The sequence below is a fragment of the Neofelis nebulosa genome, chromosome 3 (assembly GCF_028018385.1).
Source record: "Neofelis nebulosa isolate mNeoNeb1 chromosome 3, mNeoNeb1.pri, whole genome shotgun sequence".
Classification (NCBI taxonomy): Eukaryota; Metazoa; Chordata; class Mammalia; order Carnivora; family Felidae; genus Neofelis; species Neofelis nebulosa.
In genome coordinates, this window is record NC_080784.1 from 185,909,409 (window position 1) to 185,926,978 (window position 17,570).

General features: G+C 46.8%; 1 protein-coding gene and 2 long non-coding RNA genes across 5 annotated transcripts in view; 1 reads left to right on the forward strand and 2 right to left on the reverse strand.

Annotated features, from left to right (window-relative positions):
* Nucleotides 1-165: 165 nt before the first annotated feature.
* Nucleotides 166-11,647, forward strand: CCKAR (cholecystokinin A receptor). 3 transcript variants are annotated; one of them, XM_058722908.1, is made up of 6 exons: nucleotides 166-469; nucleotides 1,181-1,432; nucleotides 4,684-4,945; nucleotides 8,445-8,572; nucleotides 10,018-10,513; nucleotides 10,675-11,647. In XM_058722908.1, exons 1-6 carry the CDS (start codon nucleotides 358-360, stop codon nucleotides 10,775-10,777), a joined length of 1,353 nt encoding a protein of 450 aa, XP_058578891.1. In that variant the 5' UTR covers nucleotides 166-357; the 3' UTR covers nucleotides 10,778-11,647. The 3 variants fall into 3 exon arrangements, with proteins under 3 accessions (XP_058578891.1, XP_058578893.1, XP_058578892.1); XM_058722910.1 differs by having other exon boundaries at nucleotides 10,018-10,199; XM_058722909.1 differs by having other exon boundaries at nucleotides 10,018-10,790.
* LOC131507728 (uncharacterized) lies at nucleotides 7,845-9,578 on the reverse strand. Its single transcript, XR_009259660.1, has 2 exons — nucleotides 9,342-9,578; nucleotides 7,845-8,012 (listed from the first exon to the last, which is right to left on the reverse strand). It is a non-coding gene; the product is annotated as an uncharacterized LOC131507728 (long non-coding RNA).
* The window catches only part of LOC131507726 (uncharacterized), a 25,261-nt gene continuing 18,832 nt past the window's right edge, over nucleotides 11,142-17,570 (reverse strand). Inside the window, exons 2-3 of the long non-coding RNA XR_009259659.1 lie at nucleotides 15,348-15,533; nucleotides 11,142-11,405 (exon numbers count right to left, since the gene is read on the reverse strand). This is a non-coding gene — a long non-coding RNA (uncharacterized LOC131507726). The remainder of the gene's footprint in view (nucleotides 11,406-15,347; nucleotides 15,534-17,570) is intronic.

Here is a 17,570-nt window from a genome sequence, read left to right on the forward strand (position 1 = left end):
TGTGTCCGTGTGTGCACAAGGGTGTGTGAGAGCAGTGACACTCTGGCAAGGGTTAACTCACAGTCAGGCTATCTGGGCTCGGGGCCCCAAGACTGGCCTGGGAATGGGAGGGGTGGGCTCGGAAGGTGGAGCTGGCTTGGCTCACAAGAGCTGCCTTTTCCAAGACAGGAGTGCAGATGCTTGCCCAGCTGGACCGAGCGTGGTGAGTGCACGTCGCCTTCAGGAATGGCTGAAAAAGCCCGCACCTGGAGACCCCTCCCTCCCTGTCCCTCCACGGCAGGTCGCATTTGGTCTCTCCGGTCATCAGAGGAATGAGCAATTCCCCGGCTCGCGGCACTTGGAGAACAGCAGGCAAGGATGGATGTGGTCGACAGCCTTCTCGTGAATGGGAGCAACATCACCCCTCCCTGTGAGCTGGGAATCGAAAATGAGACGCTCTTCTGCTTGGATCAGCCCCATTCTTCCAAAGGTAGGTGTCGGACCCTGTTATTTTCATTCAGAAAACGACTGAGCTCAGGGAGAAATCAGCAAAGGCGAGGCTGAGAGAGAAAATGTAACAAAGTCCTCGGGAGACAAGGCTGGGGAAAGTCGTGCGTTCACAAGTTTGGATAACGCATCAAGAAGCAGAACTGAGTCAAATACCCTTACGGTTCCCCAGGGGAGAGTTGCGTTGGAGGTATAGGACTCGGGGGTGGGGGTGTGGGGGGCAAATCCAAGGAAGGAGGAGCCGAAGTGTAATAAGAAAGGGGCACAAGGGGCGAAGCTGGAACTTACCAGTATCACAGAAAAGGTGCTCTGGCAGTCCAGCTGTCACCTTTTCTTGGGGGGGGGGGGGGATCCAGCGTGAAAAAGTGATGAAAGTAAAATAACACTTAGCAGCTAGGAAAGGAAGCAATCACCATGCACTGGGGAAGCTTTGTTCCGAAGAAAAAGTGGTTCCCGGAGAGATTCTTTAACAAAACCCCAACATTTTAGAAGCCACTGAATCCCTGTGGGTTCCTCACTTGGTTTCTGCAAAACGTTGCCAAGTACAGGAATAGTCGGGTTCAAGGAGGTGCACCCTTGCAAGAAAAAGAAAAATCTGCAAGAAATCACCGTTGGTGTCGTGGGCTATGGATTTAACATTCTGCTCCCATAACCTCCGCCCGCCCCTCTGTCTCGTCCCTGTTGCTCCGTGCAGAGTGGCAGCTGGCTGTGCAGATCCTCCTGTATTCCTTGATATTCCTGCTCAGCGTGCTGGGAAACACCCTGGTCATCACGGTGCTGATTCGGAACAAGAGGATGAGAACTGTCACCAACATCTTTCTGCTCTCCCTGGCCGTCAGCGACCTCATGCTCTGCCTCTTCTGCATGCCGTTCAACCTCATCCCCAACCTGCTCAAGGATTTCATCTTCGGGAGTGCTGTTTGCAAGACTACCACCTACTTCATGGGTGAGTTGCTGCCGGTGACTATTTCTGGAGCTCGCCCCGGACCCCACTGGGCCCCAGACCTTCCCAACCGTCGCCCCCCACCGCCCCCACTGCTCCCTGACAGGCTCAGCAGAGGAGTCCTGCTGAGTGCAAAAAAAACCCCCAAAACACCTGGCTGTGTGGGGCTGAGCGCAGGGGTGCAGGCACTGGCTTTCAGGCAGGTCCGTCCTTGAGCGTGCCCAGGACTCAGTCCCCAGTCGTACGTTTCAGGGGTCAGTTTCTCAGGGTGGAATAAGTTGTTAAGAAACCACAGAAGAGGTGGGGTTTGCTTGCTTCGGCTAGAGAGAAAGAGGCACTCGTGCGGCTCAGTCCTTCCTGGAAGCCGTTGGTCGTATTCCAGGGCGCTGCCCAACCCGAGGCGCAGTTTTCGGGGTGGTGGTTGGAGGGCGGGGGTTGGAGGGTTCTTTCTACTGTTGCTCCTGCCTTCCCAGGGAACAGGGGCTACTGTGAACACCAGTTTCTTTCCGGCTCTAGATTCCTGTGTCGGGACTTACTTCCCAGCCTGGTCCCCCAGGGGCTGGGACCATCTCAGGCAGAGAGGGAGAGCGGCCTCTGGCACTAAATGAGTTGATTTTGCTCCCAGAGCCTGTGGGTCGTTAAGCTCACCCTGACTGGCTGGGATAGGCAGCCCTCTGCCTTTGCCAATCAAAATGATGACGATGACAAAGAAAAATCACAAGGGCTGATGTTTTTGAGCACTTTCTATGCACCAGATGTTGTACTAAGTGCTTTTTTACTCCCACGATCCTATCTCTCGACCACCCTGTGAAATCTAAGATGCTTATTCTTCCCCGCCTCACCGAGGGAACAGAAGCACAGAGAGGTTAATAATGCGCCCAGGGACACACAGGTGGTAAAGCACAGAGCAGAGATTTGAACCTAGATCGGTAGCCGCCACCGTGGTGCGTGAGTACTCTGACTCAGTTTGCCAGCTGCCGTGGCTCTCCTGAGGCCGAACAAAGATGTCTCTCCGTCCCCTGTCTCCCTGTCTGCCAGACTGTTGCGTTCCTACCCACTCTGAGGACTAGTTGAGGGGAGGAGGAGGCCGAGAAGTGAGGGAGGGTCGTTTTTTGTTCTGACCTAAGCCTTGCAAAATGTGTGGAGCTGAGCTGAGCAGAGCTGGGCCAGGGCAGTAATGACCGGAAAGCTTTCAAAGCCTTTATTTCTCCCAATTGACGAAGCGGGATCTAACCCTGACCGAACGATGATGAATTACTGATCTGTGTGCCACGGACAAACAACCAAGAAAGTGTCAGTCCTTGTCCAAGAACTCTGAAAAGAAAAATAGACTTTCCAGTGAAAGGGATCATTATGAAACAATGAAGCGGTAATAATTACTAGCATCTCGTGGCGCTTTCAGCTTTCCAGGCCCATCCATATGTATCTTAACGATAATATGATTTAAGACTCTTAACCAGGGTCTGTGAAAGGAGATTTAAAACAAGCGCTCGTGTGATTGCACAGTATAGTGAATGTGCTAAATGCCACGGACGTGCCTGCTTGAAAATGGTTATGTAAATTTCACCCCCCCCCAAAATGTTTTTAAAAATAGCTAAAATGGAAAGCACGATAATTCTGAAAGTGTTTGCAACATCGTAATGGTTGTGTTGGATTTCTAGATCTGGTGATTTCTATTCTTCCCTTGATTTTGTGTTCTCCTCAATACTATTCCTAACAGTTAACATTCATTAATCGCCTAAAATGCACTCAAAAAAAAAAAAAAAGGAGGAGAAAGAGAAAGAAAAGAAAAGAGAAAGAGTGCTTGCCTGGTAGGAGGTTTATAATAACAGTGGGCTCATTATCCAGACCCTGACTCCAGGGACTTTGGAACTACACTCCATAGCCTAAATGTCATCAATTCCTTGGGGTGATGTCCAGGAAAACACAGTAGTCCCATCTCAGAACATGAGTTTTCATTTAATGGCTTTTGGGTTGCAGATTCCTTCAAGTCTCTAAGGAACCCTGGAGGTAGTCCCCCCCAAAAAAGAATATTTTTATATATAGTTGCAGAGAACTTATTTATATCCCTAAAAGGCCCAGGCTAAGAGTCTGTTCTCCCAAGCTTAGATTAATTCTAAGGTTTAAGAAATCATGGTAACGATAATCAGAAAAATTGACAGAATCCATGGATGAATCATGAAAGGGAATTTTAAGGGGAGAGGACATGATAATAAGTATACACACACAAAATACAAAAATTAAAGACAATTAAGGGGTTTTTTGACTCTGCCTAAGAACATTTTAAAGAAGGTGTTTTGGTGTCTTTCTCACTGATGACGCATGCTCCTTCTGCAAAATACAGGAAAGCAAAACAGAACGGGAAGGGAAGCTCTCGTCCTCCCACACGCAGCAACCCTTAGTTACGGTGTGGAATCTCCCCCTTCGTGTTTTTCCACTAGGTGTTTTTTCCACAAACTACTTTTTAAAATGTATAACATTGCATTCTTTTTTTTTAATCATTTTTTTTTTTCAACGTTTTTTTATTTATTTTTGGGACAGAGAGAGACAGAGCATGAACGGGGGAGGGGCAGAGAGAGAGGGAGACACAGAATCGGAAACAGGCTCCAGGCTCCGAGCCATCAGCCCAGAGCCTGACGCGGGGCTCGAACTCACGGACCGCGAGATCGTGACCTGGCTGAAGTCGGACGCTTAACCGACTGCGCCACCCAGGCGCCCCTAACATTGCATTCTTAAAAACCGTCTGTGCTAGAAATTTTCAGAAAGTTGTAATGCCTCCAGCTCAGACCCCAGTGACCTTTCAGGGTCACAGTCCTTACAAATCTGGGTTATTAGGTCAACCTAACCTCAGGTTATGCTCAAAATTAGAGCTTTTCTGTGGCTGAGTCCAACACCTCTTCTGTGGGATAGGAACATAGTCCATCCCCGTGGTTATTAATTAGCCTAAGCAGGAGGGAGGTTGTAATCAAAGTTCAATGAACTTACCTAAAAATTGGAAAGAAGATGTATTTGTAAGTAGATTTCTTTAACTGCCTTAAATCCTTTTTGAAACGAAACTGAGAATAAGTGATTTTTAGTATATGTGCTGCCGAAGCGAGCACGAGAATAAGTGGTTTTTAAAAATATATACATACATTTGAGTCTGCACATACTCAGTGCTGTCCCTTGATATGAAACCCGTGCGGAGCAGATAACGTGCAAATAAACTTTGGATTTCAGTGCCATCGTAACTGACTTCTTTGTTCCTTTCCCAGGCACTTCGGTGAGCGTATCCACCTTTAATCTGGTGGCCATATCTCTGGAAAGATACGGTGCAATCTGCAAACCCTTACAGTCCCGGGTCTGGCAGACAAAATCGCATGCTTTGAAGGTGATCGCCACTACCTGGTGCCTCTCCTTTACCATCATGACTCCGTACCCAATTTATAGCAACCTGGTGCCTTTTACCAAAAATAACAACCAGACCGCAAACATGTGCCGCTTCCTACTGCCGAATGATATGATGCAGCAGTCCTGGTAAGGTGGTGTGGTGTTTGTGTGACACAACTCGTTAGAGCTCGCGGTTTTAATAAAAACCGGAATGTGTCGTCCAGGGTGGCTGGGGGATCAGTTTCCTGGAGACCCGGAGAAGGATTATTCTAACTTCCTTTTAGGATGCTAGTGATACCAAACACCTAGCGTTCTGTTTTAAATGCCATGCATATATTAATTTAATTCATCCTCTCAAAACCCTATAGGGTAGGTACTATTCTTTTTTTTTTTTTAATTTTTTTTTTAACATTTATTTATTTTTGAGACAGAGAGAGACAGAGCATGAACAGGGGAGGGGCAGAGAGAGAGGGAGACACAGAATCTGACACAGGCTCCAGGCTCTGAGCTGTCAGCACAGAGCCCGATGTGGGGCTCGAACTCACGGACCGTGAGATCATGACCTGAGCTGAAGTCGGACGCTTAACCGACCGAGCCACCCAGGTGCCCCAAGGGTAGGTACTATTCTTGTCCCTGTGGGCATGGAGACATGGAGAGGTGAAGTGAGTCATTCAAGGTCACAAAACTAGAAGATACAGAGCCTCTCTGCTTACCCGCTCTGCACAATGCCTCTGGATGGTCTGGGTGGGGGTGGGGGGGCGGAGTTGGCTAGAGGATTGGGAGGGCTATGATTTTCTTTTCTTTTCTAAGTTTTTAATTTTAAACTTTTTAAATGTTTATTTATTTATTTTTGAGAGAGAGAATGTGCATGCGCTAGGGCAAGCCGGGAGGAACAGAGAGAGAGGGAGACAGAATCCGAAGCAGGCACCAGGCCCTCAGTGCAGAGCCCGACGTGTGGCTCAAACTCATGAACTGTGAGATCATGACCTGAGCCGAAGTCAGACGCTTAACCGAGTGAGCCACCCATGATTTTTAAAACCTGAAGTTAGGGGTGCCTGGGTGGCTCAGTCGGTTAAGCGGGCGACTTCGGCTCGGGTCATGATCTCACGATCCGTGAGTTCGAGCCCCGCGTCGGGCTCTGTGCTGACAGCTCAGAGCCCGGAGCCTGCTTCAGATTCTGTGTCTCCCTCTCTCTCTGCCCCTCCCGTTCATGCTCTGTCTCTCTCTGTCTCAAAAATAAATAAACGTTAAAAAAAAATTTATTAAAAAAATAAATAAATGAAACCTGAAGTTAAAGCAGAGAATGACTCCCAAATCCCATGTGGTTTTTTTTAGAGCTGCTGTTATGGTGCTTGAACAGAACACCTCACTAGAAATAAACAGGCGAGGGGCACCTGGGTGGCTCAGTTGGTTGAGTGTCCAACTTTGGCTCCAGTCATGATCTCGTTGTTCCCGAGTTTGAGTCCTGTGTGGAGCTCTGTTGTGACAGCTCGGAGCCGGGAGCCTGCTTTAGATTCGGTCTCTCTCTCTCTCTCTCTCTCTGCCCCTCCTCAACTCATGCTCTGTCTCTCTCTCTCTCAAAAATAAACATTAAAAAAAAAAGAAACAGGCGAGATTCTAATATCTCCTTCTTTGCTTCCTAGCTGACTGACGTTGGACAAGTTCAAGTAACCTCTCTGAGGTTCAGGTTCCTTATGTATACAAGGATTTAATAATATAGATTTTTCTTTTTTATCTACGTCATTGGGTGGCTGTAAGATTCGAATGAGAGTATGTGCATAAAATGTCATAAAATATCTTAAAAGTCTCACAAATGCAGGGTATTACGTTTACTAATACCAAGCATGTTTTAGAATCAGGGAACCCGATATCCAAAACTGGCTCAAAACTGAGATAACCTCTGCTTTCTCTGCCTTCCTTTTTTCATTTCACCCAAGTAACACATGCACGCACACACACACACACACACACACACACACAGAATTACGTTGCAAATGAGAGAAACATTTCCAAGACTTGAAAAGGAATCTTATCAAAACATGTCCAATTGAAATGAGAAATGGCCTAGCCACCGTGAGCTTCTGACAATTTTATGGCCTAATTGTGTAACCTTACACATGCCAGAGTGCAAAAAAATGATTTAGGGGCCAGACTCATAAAGGAGGCTATGGTGCTTCAGGAATCAAACATGTTTACAGAGAGCATAGCTCTGTCCCACCAGGCACTAGAATAAGTGTGTTGCCAGGCCAGGCATCAGAAGCCGCCCGAATACTGTATTTTGCAAAACCTAAGAGGTTTTCCATCATTCCTACCTATGCATTTAATGATTCTGCTGTTACGGGGAGCTTGCATGACTTCAGCTCAGGTCATGATCTCATGGTTCGTGAGTTCAAGCCCCTCACTGGGCTCTGTGCTAACAGCACGGAGCACCGAGCCTGCTTTGTATTCTGTATCTCTCTCTCTCTCTCTCTCTCTCTGCCTCTCCCCCACTCACATTCTGTCTGTCTCTCTCAAAAATAAATAAACATGTTTTTAATTTAATAAAAAAATTTTAAAGAATTGATTCTGTTGTGATAAAGTCAACGAATAGTCTATCGTGATGCTTAAGAGCACAGGTTCTAGAATCATATTACTTGGGTTCAAATTCCACCTTTGCCACTAGCTGCGTGGCTTTGGACAAATTATTTAATCTCTATACACCTCAGTTTCCTCACCTAAGGTATTATGAAAACAGTACCTACCTCAAACATTCTTATGGGAGTTAAATCTAATTATATATACATATAGACATATATACATGTATATATGTATATACATATATACACACATGTATATGTATATGTAACTTATGTAATATTATATACATTATATACATATATGTATATACATATATGTGCATGTATATACACATATACACATATACGTATATACGTATATACACATATACGTATATACGTATATACACATATATGTATATGTAATGTATGTAATATTATATACATAACACTTAGCTTAGTGTGTAGCATGGTTAAGTCCTCCATAAATGTAAGCTCTTGTCAATGTTTATTGGTATTTTTGGTAATAGCTACATTGAGATCGTTCACATACTCTTTGTCGTTGTTAAGTTCTTCTTGGTTTTGCCTGAAGGCTTGTTTCAGGCACAGAATTCCACCAACCCTTTCCAACTTAACTAGTCCTTCGTAAAAGACTTCATCTGAAAAAAAGGAAAGACGTAAACAACTTTGAATGACTGAACCACCAGACATGGAATTTCTAAGGCGATTAAATACTAGTAATTAATGTGTTTGCTCAGATCAGTTAAAATGGAGATGAACCCTATTTATCCCATCTGAGTTTGAAATACTGGAGTTGTTGGGGCGCCTGGGTGGCGCAGTCGGTTAAGCGTCCGACTTCAGCCAGGTCACGATCTCGCGGTCCGTGAGTTCGAGCCCCGCGTCAGGCTCTGGGCCGGTGGCTCGGAGCCTGGAGCCTGTTTCCGATTCTGTGTCTCCCTCTCTCTCTGCCCCTCCCCCGTTCATGCTCTGTCTCTCTCTGTCCCAAAAATAAATAAAAAACGTTGAAAAAAAAAAAAAAAAAAAAGAAATACTGGAGTTGATGGTTATTGAATTTCTTTTTATTTTATTAGGCACACGTTCCTGTTACTCATCCTCTTTCTTATTCCTGGAATCGTGATGATGGTGGCCTATGGATTAATCTCTCTGGAACTTTACCAAGGAATAAAATTTGATGCTATCCAGAAGAAGTCTGCTAGGGGTAACTATCTTTTAGCTGTACATTTACGCCAAAATATCACAAAAGCGTGTTGCTTGTAGCATAGATACACCGAGGATGTATGTTGGCGATTTTTGAAAGTATTCTTAGGGGACTCTGGGTCATGAGGCACAGTCAATGAGACCTAGTGTCCTTATTTCCTCATCTGTGAAATGGAGAAACTGACATAATACACACATACCCAATTATCAGCTGAGGGCCCGTGTGTCCCACACTCACTGCACTGTTATATTCAAATGGACCCCTTCAGCAACTGAAGTGGATTGTAATTCCCCCATCCCCTCTTCCCTTTCTTTTTTAGTTATTTATTTATTGAGAGAGAGAGAGAGAGAACTAGCAGGGAAGGGGCAGAGAGAGAGAGAGAGAGAGAGAACTAGCAGGGGAGGGGCAGAGAGAGAGAGAGAGAGAGAACTAGCAGAGGAGGGGCAGAGAGAGAGAGAGAGAGAGACAGAGAATCCCAGCCAGTCTCCACGCTGTCAGTGCAGTCCCTGAGGTGGGGCTCAATCTCACAAACTGAGATCATGACTTGAGCTGAAATCAAGAGTCCAACACTTAACTGACGGAGCCACCCAGGCACCTCTCTCCTCCCTCTTTGTCACATTACAATTGCCACAAGGCCTCGCTTCCTCCCCACTCATTACAATCTGCTATCTACTAAAATGTATGCCGACACCCTTGTTGCCCTTCTCCCTCTTCTTGCCCTTCTCCCTCTACCCCTTCAGTCAACTCTTTGATCGTGTGTGTAACTTACATGTCTCTATAGCTTCTTTGGTTTTTGTTGATTTCTGCTCATTATCCAGGTTTCTCAGTAAATGCACTGTGGAGGCTTACCCAGCAGGCGAGACCCTTTCCCCCTTAGGGCCTGGAGAAAGGGAGGAAAAAGTGTGCAGATTCATGAACTCATAATTTTTTTATCCTTACAATTGACATGCATGAAATATTATTTTGTGATTATATACTATGCATATAATAGATGATGTGTTATTGTATTAGTTTTAAGTAGCTTTTCTTTCTTAAAAAAAAAATGTTTATTGATTTTTTGAGAGAGACAGAACACGAGCAGGGGAGGGGCAGAGAGAGAGGGAGACACAGAATCCCAAGCAGACTCCAGACTCCGAGCTGTCAGCACAGAGCTGGAGGCAGGGCTTGACTTCATTAGCCAGGAGATCATGACCTGAGCGGAAGTCGGACACTTAGCCAACTGAGCCACCGGGTGCCCCTACGTAGCTTTTCGTTTGAAGGAAAGGACTACTATGGATGGCTACTTACCCTCACCGTGAGGGCCCAAGGGTGCCTGCCCAGCTCTTCCGTTCAAGTCTGCTTTGAGCCCCTTGATGGAGGGAGCGGGGCTCCCGCGCCCTCTGTCCCACGTGACCCATCCCCAACAGTAAGTGATGTCGCTTGCCCCCCGCCCCCCGCCCCCCCAGAAAGGAAACCGAGCAGCAGCAGCGGCGGCGGCAGGTACGAGGACAGCGACGGCTGTTACCTGCAGAAGCCCAGACCCCGCACCCGGCTGGAGCTGCAGCAGCTGTCCAGCAGCGGGGGCGGCAGCAGAGTCAACCGCGTCAGGAGCAGCAGCTCGGCGGCCAACCTAATGGCCAAGAAGCGGGTGATTCGCATGCTCATGGTCATCGTGGTCCTCTTCTTCTTGTGCTGGATGCCCATCTTCAGCGCCAACGCCTGGCGGGCCTATGACACGGCCTCAGCCGAGCGCCGCCTCTCCGGGACCCCCATTTCCTTCATCCTCCTGCTGTCCTACACCTCATCCTGCGTCAACCCCATCATCTACTGCTTCATGAACAAACGGTTCCGCCTCGGCTTCATGGCCACCTTCCCCTGCTGCCCCAACCCTGGTCCCCCAGGGGTGAGAGGGGAGGTGGGAGAGGAGGAGGAAGGCAGGACCACGGGGGCCTCCCTGTCCAGGTATTCCTACAGCCACATGAGCGCCTCTGCCCCGCCCCCGTGAGCTGTCCCCAGCGCCAATAACTCCGCAGGAGGGGGTGGAGGGGGGAGATGACAAGGAGGGTTCCATTTCCAGTGGGAATTGTTCACTGTCTGCTTTTCATCCTTCATCCGGGGTCCAGGGGAAGTCGACGGAGGCTGGGGCCCGCACTCGGTTTCTGGGCGACTGGAGGCAGGAAATGTTCAGTGACATTCACCATCAGAAAAACCTCCACATGCCAGTAACAGGAGTCCAGCAAGGCTCATGTTACAAATGCAACTGCCAAACACACGTTCAAAATGGCGATGCGGACCCTATTTAAGCTCTAGAAGTCTCCAGAACATCCAAGGTGAGCGAGCTCTCACTCCCCATAGGGACACACTTCTATGCTCTGCCTCACCTGCCCACGCAGGACTGTGGAGGCTGCTGTCCTCCGTCCGGAGAGTCGACGACTCACATACTGTACCCAACCGTCTCACCACCATCACAAAAGGTAACATGAAACAGAGACTCTTCTGGCCAACAGCCTGGCTCTTTCTTTTTGAGGTTGGTGAAGGACATTCAGAGACACAACCTTACGCTATCACTGTCATCAAAACAGCAAACGGATTGTTGTCTAAAAGATGGAATTTGGAATTTATGTCTCTAAAAAAGAAAAGGGATGGTGGCAAATAGCTGGATGGAGTGCTATCCTCCCATAGTGAATATTTAAGAGCCAGAAGGTACATAGACATTTTTTTTGCTACTTTAATGGCCTGTATTATATTGAACCCCGTGGCTTCTTTGCCTCAGCTTGATTTCCCATATTCATCTGGCATTTCCTCCCTTCCAGAAAGACTCCAGGTACAAAGGTGAGTTGTAACCGATGTGTTCCTGTCCAAGGGAGGAAACAGAAACATGTATAGTCAGTCCCAGAATAAACACTGGCATGCTTGGACTCCATTCTCAAATAGCTTTGAGTGTCAAAGCTGTCTGTGCCATCAAATACAATCTGTGCATTTGTTAATAATTGTATTAATTTTATGTATAAGTATAAAGCAAACATATAAGTATGCTCTTCACATAGAAGTATATTCTTTGGTGTTTAAAATAAGAAAAAACGAGTAGGAATGGATGTTGGAATTCAGTCATTATTATCATTCTACATTCCTGCACAACAGCTGGTTTCATGTGAACTTTTCTGTGCAAAATTAGGATTGAAACCTCTCTCCTCTAATTTAGAAATCTCAATTAAAATGAGACATGAGCTATAAATTTAGATAGCGGTAAGTGCATTTCTAGAATAGAACCTATCAATCTAGTCTGCAAGCACTTCTTTTTCGTTCTTTCTTTCTTTTTCAGGGTAACATTGTCTTGACTGTTTAAATATATTGACACAGACATTTTTGACAGAAACAACTGTACATATCAATGTAGGAATGAAAAAGGAAGAAGGAAGGAAGAAGGGAAGGAAAGAAAGAAGGAAGGAAGGAAAGAAGGAAGGAAGGAAGGAAGGAAGGAAGGAAGGAAGGAAGGAAAGAAGGAAGAAGGGAAAAAAGGAAGGAAGAAGGGAAAGAAGAAAGGAAAGAAAGAGAAAAAGGAAGGGAGGGAGGAAGGAAGAAGGGAAGGAAGGAAGGAAGGAAGGAAGAAGGGAAAGAAGGAAGGAAGGAAGAAGGGAAAGAAGAAAAAGAAGGAAAGAAAGAAAGAAAGAAAGAAAGAAAGAAAGAAAGAAAGAAAGAAAGAAAAAGAAAGAAAAAAGAAGGGAAGGAGGGAGGAAGGAAGGAAAGAAAGAAAGAAGGAAAGAAGGAAGGAAGGAAGGAAGGAAGGAAGGAAGGAAGGAAGGAAGGTTGAGGACATGACTATTTATGATGGGGGACTTTTCAAGCCAGATGTTAGTTTTTCTATTTCTGAGACTGCAACGTAATGTTAATATTTATAACCAGTCATCTCAAATATTTCAAGGTAAAAATTCAACCGATTAAAGCACGTCCTGCTACATGATAAAAGAAGAAATGAAATTGTCTCCATCATTTAAGTAAATTCTACAAAATCTACAGTTTTGCTGCCAGAGGAATAAGCCTTCCCCTCTGACTATGTGAGCATGTAAATAAAGATAAATCAGCCTCTCTCCCTTTTGAAGGAACTTCTGGAAGTTCCAAAAGTGTATTAACCTTAAAATAGGGCTGCCAGATTTAGCAAATAAAAATACAGGATGTCCAGTTAAATTCTAATTTCAAATAAACAACGAATAATTTTTTTTAGCATGAGTATGTCCCATGCACTAACATACATCCTGTATTTTATCTGGCAACCCTGCTTTAAAATAATTTAAAAAGTACATAAAAATATAAATGTTTTCCCAGATACAGGACAGTAATATGCCTCTGTTCACTAAATTTATTGGAAGGTCTTTAACTTAATGGAAGCTTTTTTTTTTTTTTTTAAGAGGAAAAATGCTATTAACTTTCAGAATCTGTGTCTGATCTTTGGGAACGGTACTATCAACAGCCTGATCTTACTTAAAAATAAACATTTTTAGGGGCTCCTGGGTGGCTCAGTTGGTTAAGCATCCAACTTTGGCTCAGGTCATGATCTCACAGTTCGTGAGTTCAAGCCCCGAGTCGGGCTTTGCGCCGAAGGCTCGGAGCCTGGAGCCTGCTTTCGGTTCTGTGTCTCCTTTCCTCTCTGCCCCTCCCCTGCTCACTCTCTCTCTCTCTCTCTTCCAAAACTAAATAAACATTAAAAAAATTTTTTTAATAAAAAAACATTTTTATTAACATAAAGCTGTTCTAGTACATTGTTGAGTCAACTGCCTTTATTTCATGCTGAGTTGGACTACTAATTTGAATTTGAACTCAAGTGACCTGTATGGTTAAGAAAATAGGTTCACCAAGTTCCTGGTATTTTCTAGTGTTTTCAGGTAGCTTCCGCTCATCACCAGAATGGTAAATTACAACTTGCGCGCTGGAACGTGTCTTCGATCTTTACTCAGCCCATGTGTCCCAGTGGCTTCTCGTGCCCTGGTTACTGCGGTAACCTCTCACGCTAAACTAGCAGTGGTGAATGCACAATGCATATATCTACGTGCTGGTCACACATGCTGGTGTGTGCTTAACATGTATCCCCTCCCTTTAGTTAAAATATAATCACGAGGCACGTGGCAATAGCTATTGAACTTCCGCTGCAATGCCTTCCAGTGTTTTGCCCAGCACTCTGCCCGCTGGGAGTGCCCAATAAATGTTACAGCCGACCTCTGCCCTGCCCCCAGGGTTAGCTGAACCCTCTCTCTATCCACAGCAGTGATTCGCAGCAAGGGGGCATATTCCTGGGGGAGCATCAGAATTTCTAGAGGGCTTTTTCCAACTCGATATGGATCCTCTCCCAAGAGTTGGCTGTGTGAGTATTTGCTGCCATCTCTCGCTTCCCTTTGCTTTTCTCCTGGGTGCGTGTGTGCGCACAATTGGAGATGTTTACTAGTGGGAGGTCGTCGTGCCTGTGAACAGTGCCAGATAAGGATTTTTTTTTTTCAAAAGGGCCAAGCAAACGGACAAATGCTGTATGATTCCATTCATGTGAAGTATCTGAAGTGGTCAAAAATCACAGAAACGGAGAGTGGAAAGCTGGTGACCCAGGGCTGGGGGAGCGAGGAGGGGGAATTTCAGCATTCAGCAAGCATAGAGTTTTAGTGTTGCAAGAGGAAAAGTTCTAGAGACTGTTGCACAACAGCGTGAAACTACTTCACAATACTGAATGGTACACTTAAAAATGGCTACGATGTGGGGCAGCCTGGGTAGCTCCGTCTGTTAAGCATCTGATTCTTGATTTCTGCCCAGGTCGTGATCCTACGGTTCGTGGGTTCAAGCCCCGCGTTGGGCTCTATGCTGACAGCTCAGAGCATGCTTGGGATTCCCTCTCATCCTCTCTCTCCACCCCTCCCTCACACACACGCGTGCTCTGGCTCTCACTTTGTCGAAAAGTAAGTCAGCTTAAAAAAAATAAATGAAAATGGTTATGATGGTCGATTTAACATCACCCTTTTTTTTGCAAACTGGAAAAGTGGGGGGGGGGGGCAACTACTGGTCTCTCACATCCCTTGATTTTGCTCCTCTCTGTCCTCATTCGCTTTGAGGGGACGAGTAAAGAACCATCACAACAATCCTGATGCCTATGCCCAAGTCCCCAGCTCACTCATTAAGGCTATTGACATTATGAGCGCCCACCTGACGCCCTTAGCTGTTCGCTCTCTCCACTGCCGTCCTGTACGAAGCCTGTGACAGCATCTCTGCTGCAACCAAGGCGCTCCTTCCTCTGCTTCCTTGATTGGATGTGTCTGGTCCCTCTGGCTTCCTAGCCACCCTCAAGCGGAATATCAGTTCCAGATTTCCTAAACCAGCTCCCACCGCAAGGGCCAGCAGCGTCCTACCCTACTCTTACAAGCCCAGGAGGAATTCTAGCTCCTCCTTCTTTCTCGCCCAGGAAGAGAGGTCAGACAAGCAGAGATCACCCAGCACCCGGCATTGCCCAGAGCACATACAGGTGCTCATAAGTGTTCGGGGGGAATGAATGGAGGAGTGAACGAACGAATGCATTTGAAGGGAGTTGTTCGTGGATGCTAGTTCTTTCCTGGCCTTTGGGAGGTGGGGGGAGCACTTTGCACTGAGTGTGCGGTCGTGCTTGGCAGAGGATGTGGCTGGCGGGCAGCCACACGCGTATGTGACGTCTGGCCAATCCCGCTTTCAAGCTCACTGACCGTAACGCCTCCTTTGAGGGTAAAGCGGAGGTACTCTGGACCCCAAGTCCAGAAGCCTGCGTCCCAGTCATAGCCCTCTTGCTTACTTGCTGTGTGGCTCCAGGCAAGTCACAACCCCCTCTCTGGGTATCGGCGCAAAATGCGAGGTCGTCGATCCCTCTCTGAGGCTGTGTGACTCGAATGGCTCAGAATGTGCGATGTTCTTTCATTATCCCACACCTGCTCTTTGGTTTCATTGGCTTCCCCGTTGACCTTGCAGTCAGAGAAGCTGCCTGACACCCAAGCACATAACCACCTCGGAAGAAGCCTTCACCTCCGCAACGCCTCTGGGAGAAGGCTGCCAGAGCAAGAGAGAAAAGGTCCCAGAGAGGAATCTGCAAGCCCCGAGCCCCTTCTAGGCCACAGCTGCCCAGAGCAAACTGCAGGAAGCTAGTTGCTGGAACACCAGTCCCCTTCCCACTGACACACAGGCATATGAAGCGACTGCCAAAATAGATTCGGCCTTCGTGAGAGGGAAGCAACATGTATTCAAGCCTGTTTTCTGCACCATACAAGTCACCGCTGACAGCAGGTAACAATAAACACTCAAAAACAGGGATGAAAAGGGGCGCCTGGGTGGCTCAGTCAGTTAAGCGTCCGACCTCGGCTCAGGTCATGATCTCACGGTTCATGAGTTCGAGCCCCATGTCGGGCTCTGTGCTGACAGCCCAGAGCCTGGAGCCTGTTTCGGATTCTGTGTCTCCCTCTCTCTCTGCCCCTCCCCCACTCACATTGTCTCTGTCTCTCAAAAATAAATAACTGTGTTGGGATGAGCACTGGGTGTTGTATGGAGACCAATTTGACAATAGATTTCCTATGAAAAAAATAAAAAAAAATTAAAATTAAAACAATTTAAAAAAAAAGAATGAATGAATGTTGCCTGCATGTTTAATTCTCAAAGCAAAGTACGTGAGGCATCCTTTGCCACCTCTCAACAGTGAAGAGACCGAGGCTCAGAGCAGGTGGTGATGTGTCCAAGGTCAGGCAGTTAGTAAATGACAGACAGGACTGGGCCGCATCCTAATGCCACCAGGCTGCTATTGAGATTAGGTGACAGCTAGGAGTCTAAGCAGTCAAGCTGGCAGGTTCGTTTCCCGTGACACCATTCAGTTCTCAGTCCTTGTGCCATAACAACTCCGAGGAAGAGAAATCCTGTCCGTGTCCCCCTCTCCTCCCTCCCTCAACGGACATTTGGTCCTCTCTCTGAGCTCTCTGAATGTGGAAGATTTAAAAGCTGGCTTTGTACGCTGTGCCCTGGATGCCGTTATCCCTATGTTTATTTTTAGAAGAAAGATAATACACTTTGCCACCTCACAGGGAAGCCGAGAGATAATGTCAGTAAACAAGCCTTCACCTCTTCGCAAATTATCGACACCGTTAAGACAGATCTATTTTCTCGGAATCATCGGAAAGGAGGCAAATCCTGGCCAGCTTATCCACCCGCCTGCAGCGGAAAGCTTCCTGCCTCGGTCCTCCACCTGTTCCCTTTTTACCAAGTCACCCTTCCCTGGTGACATCGGCAGGTTACTGTGACCCACAGGCCACAGCTAGGATGCCCGGACGTCCCCCCCACAACCCCAAACTCGTCACGTCTGAGACACAGCCATTTGCCCCATCCTACAACACTTCCGGTTCTCTCTGCCTGCTTATCGGACCCTCACCCTCTCGGGTTATTCTTGGGCTCGAGATCTGACTCCTCTTTGACGAGGTGCTATCGGAGAGCAGTAGAGAACGTGGACTCCGACGTCAGGAATACTCGAACTCCTTTCCCAGACCCAGCACTGGCCAGCACTGGATTGGCAGGTCAGCCACCATGCATGCTGTCCTCATCCGTGGTATTTACATCAGGGGTGTGAAGGATATTCATGATACCAAATTTCAAATAGTATTAGAGGATATGAAAGGAAACTCTTTCACACTCAGACTGTGGCGGTGGACGGAAGTGGCAAGTTGGCCAACATTCCGGAAGAAGAACCAGCCGCAGTCCCATGATTTGCCAAGCCTGTTCTGTAACACACATTTCCTCACCTTTCTCCCGCCCGTATACAAAAGACAGAGAGAGGGGATTTCTTTGAAGAGCGTTGTAAACTGAGTGGGTCGGGATTTCCGTGTCATTGCCTTTTCCTCTCACCGTAGAACCAAGCTAGAGAGACTTCCAGAAACATTTGGAGAAGGAGGAATTTTTGTCAGAAGGGGGAAAACTAACACCTCGCCTTTCTTTTCATGGGACCTCAATCTGGGGGAATAGTTCCAAGGGAACTTGTGTCTCC